Source organism: Microtus ochrogaster, chromosome 4, assembly GCF_000317375.1.
Source record: "Microtus ochrogaster isolate Prairie Vole_2 chromosome 4, MicOch1.0, whole genome shotgun sequence".
NCBI lineage: Eukaryota > Metazoa > Chordata > Mammalia > Rodentia > Cricetidae > Microtus > Microtus ochrogaster.
This window is the reverse complement of record NC_022011.1, coordinates 34,041,106-34,044,482: the sequence shown is the minus strand read 5'-3', so window position 1 is coordinate 34,044,482 and position 3,377 is coordinate 34,041,106. Positions and strand designations below refer to the sequence as shown.

At 48.1% G+C, this 3,377-nt stretch overlaps 1 protein-coding gene across 3 annotated transcripts in view; it reads right to left on the bottom strand.

Annotated features, from left to right (window-relative positions):
* Positions 1 to 553: 553 nt before the first annotated feature.
* Positions 554 to 3,377, bottom strand: part of Slc35f3 (solute carrier family 35 member F3) — a 254,979-nt gene continuing 252,155 nt past the window's right edge. For all 3 annotated transcript variants that reach the window (XM_026778701.1, XM_026778700.1, XM_005345897.2), the window contains one exon: positions 554 to 1,300. In XM_026778701.1, the coding sequence (XP_026634502.1) occupies positions 1,065 to 1,300 (236 nt within the window). In that variant the 3' untranslated portion in view covers positions 554 to 1,064. The remainder of the gene's footprint in view (positions 1,301 to 3,377) is intronic.

The window sequence follows — 3,377 nt, the reverse complement described above, 5'->3', positions numbered from 1 at the left end:
TAGGTGATGTTTCCGTCTCGGTCTGGAAATGAAAGCTACCAGCAGTCCCTCCCACACAGTGCACCTGCGCAGTCCCTCCCACACAGTGCACCTGCACAGCCCCTCCCACACAGTGCACCTGCGCAGTCCCTCCCACACAGTGCACCTGTGCAGTCCCTCCCACACAGTGCACCTGCACAGCCCCTCCCACACAGTGCACCTGCTATGCGTGCTGCACCCGCCAGCCACCTTCCACCTTCCAGCGTACTGGCCGCCGGCGTTGTCACTTTTGTACACACATATACACATATAGTTTGTTTGTTTTTTTTAAGATTCTACATCTAAATTATAAGACGGCGCCAGTGACATATGATGTCACCTCGCTTCACATAGGTAAGGACGGAGATGCTGTAGAAGGCACTAAGTTCTCCTCGTGATCTTGTAAAGACGCAAGAGGGCAGGCCAGCTAGGTTAGGTTTCCGCTTTCTATCACGTGACCTGGCACGCCCTTTCTCCTTTTCTGTTTCATCCCTCTTCCCTTCCCACCCACCCACCCATCTGTCCGCCACCCAGTCATCCACCCATCTATCCATCCATCCATCCATCCATCCATCCATCCATCCATCCATCCTGATTAACTGACAATTATCTTTTGGTTCATTGAAATTCCTTAAAATTAAGTATACAGTTCTGGTATAAAACAAAATATGACCTACTATAGCTGAAAAATAATCACAGTGTACAATGTCATTTTCAGTTGCTAAGAGGCAGAGCATTGCCCCGGTGTGTCCAGCTTGCCTGTCCTCTGAAGCAATCAATGCAAGGCTCATTTTACCCCACTTTACATTCATTGAAGAAGCACTGAGAGGTTCTTTTCTCTTCCGTTTGGAATCGGTACCCTTAAGTGGAAGGTCTGATGTGGAAAAGTGCAAGCAAATTGGACATGCCAATAAATACCGCAGAACTTACTGCAGGTTACCAAAACTGTACATGTATGTACACCTCACCCACCTGAGGCTTCTCCCTTAGGAGTAGACCTCAAAAACATTACCATGGGGGCATCCCAGAGTCCCAGAGGAGTGGTCTCAGCGAGCGAAGGACGGGCGGGCTCTCCTGCTTCTGCTCTGGGGGCCTGTGCCCAAGTCCCCGCTGCTCTCCGCAGCCTCTTCCTTCTTCCTCACTTTGAGGCGGGTGAGCAGCTTGATCAACCAGACATCCCATTCCTCTGGCAGGAGCAGGAGGAGGAAGCCCAGGCCGATGATGATGATGGCAATGACCCGGACTCCGTTGAAGACTATCTGGCTGGTATAGTGATCCACCACTAAGGGAGACAAGAGAGCGGTTTGCTCAGCGGCAGGGCTGTGGACATGGTGATATAGCTGAGCACCCACTAGGGCAGGAGGTTTGAAGTCCTTTGGGCACCAGAATTCTGCCCAGCAGGATTTTGTTAATGCCGGCCGGAGCTGCCTCGAGATATCATAGTGGATTTCTTAAGACCAGCCTTCTCTGAGGCCTTGGGCTTGTGTGTGTGTGCGGCCATCTGAATCTGACCCAGCACCTGAGTGTAAATGGTGAGTTACGAGCAAGGGAAAAAATAAATCAAGGGTAACTGGAGTGTAAGTGTAGTTGAGCACGCCAAGGTTTAATTCTGGCCAATTTGGGGTTTCAGGATGAAGAAAATATTATTTTTTTAATTTACATTTTTGGTACTTCTTCACATTATGATGTCACACATGACATTTATTTTATAATTTATAATTTAATCTTGTACACATATGTATACATGTGTATATATGTTTTGATTAAGCGAACCTGACCCTGTTCTTTTAGGATACTATTTGTGAATTTTTTTAAAGCTTTAATTAGTAGTTATTAATTAATTAATTTTGCATTTATGCAGATGATTATCGAGTGCTGGGGTGATGATGCTGTCAAAGAAAACTTTGAGGAGTCATTTCTCCCCTTCCACCCTGCAGGTCCCTGGAATCTAACACAGGTCACCGGGCACAGTGGCAAGCATCTTCATCCAGCCACCTCAAACCCTGCCCCTTGTTTCTTGAAATAGAGCCTCATGTAGCCCAGGCTATCCTTGAACTCACTCTGTAACCGAGGATGACTCTGAACTCCTGATCCTCAAGCCTTCGCCTCTCAAGTGCTGGACGCACAGGTGTGTGCCAGCACACCTCGTTGTCATGAAGAATTCTTGTTATTCCTTGCCCGTTGGTTATTATCAGCTCTAAGCCTCAGGGGAAGTCCCTTGTCCTGATGAGCAGTTAGATGACAGGACTGAATGGGAAGTAGGTTCAGGTCAGTCTGTAAAAATCCAGTCACTCTCCTAACCACCCTGATGGTGTTCGGAGCGCCCAGTTATTGAAGTCTCTTCTTTCATGTTTGGGGACGCATCTTTTCTTTCATTGGTAACCCAGGCTGAGCCCATTTGAAGCTTGCCTGCCTCAGAAGAGACAGTCTGGCCTTTAAAAAAATAAAGATAACCTCCCCTCTACTCAAAGCTGCAAACATTGGAGTTTACAGCTCTTAGTGCTGACTGGCTGGGTAACTGTCCACCACTCACCCTGGTGGGGGCTGCTTTTCCTCTCAGTCGGCTTGCTCTGTTAATTCCCTAACTCCCTGCCTCCTTCTATGTCTCTCCTCTCCTTTACTCCCAAGAGAAGGAATGGGAGGGTAATAGTCCACCCTAAAACCAGTTCTTCCCAGAGCCATCCTGGAGACTTTCAGAAACTCTTGAGTTTTTAACACTGACAAGTGTTCTGTTAATCCATCAGCTGGAGACGGTATACCCAGGGTCCTCTGAGCAGATGCCAGGGCGAGCCCTGCAGGCTGGCTGCTGCTCCACTCAGCCAATTTCTAGAGTGCTGGTCCTTGCCTCCCTAGTCCTTACAGGAACTGGATTCCCGCAATTGACACGGGAATTACTCTCTGCTTTGGCTGCAGGATGTGGCCCAAAGTAACTCTTGGTGTCGAAGTAATGTGGGATATTCCTCTTACCATATCCTCATGTGACACCAAATTAAAACACAAGGGTTTTAGGGGAAGCTGTGTAAGACGTGCCTTCCACGAGCCTGTCGTAGTTAGACTGCTTTTGGCAACTGTCCAGGAGCTCAGGGGCCTTCTGTACCCTGACAATCTCTCTCTCTGGATGTGTATACATTCATGTGTGTACACATGATCTCTCTCTGCATATGTGCACACATGCCCTAGGGCTCTCTGCATATGTGCACACATGCATGTGTGTACACATGGTCTCTCTCTGCATATGTGTGTAATGCATGTGTGTACACACGATCTCTCTCTGCATATGTGTGTACATGCATGTGTGTACACATGGTCTCTCTGCATATGTGCGTACATGCATGTGTGTACACATGGTCTCTCTCTGC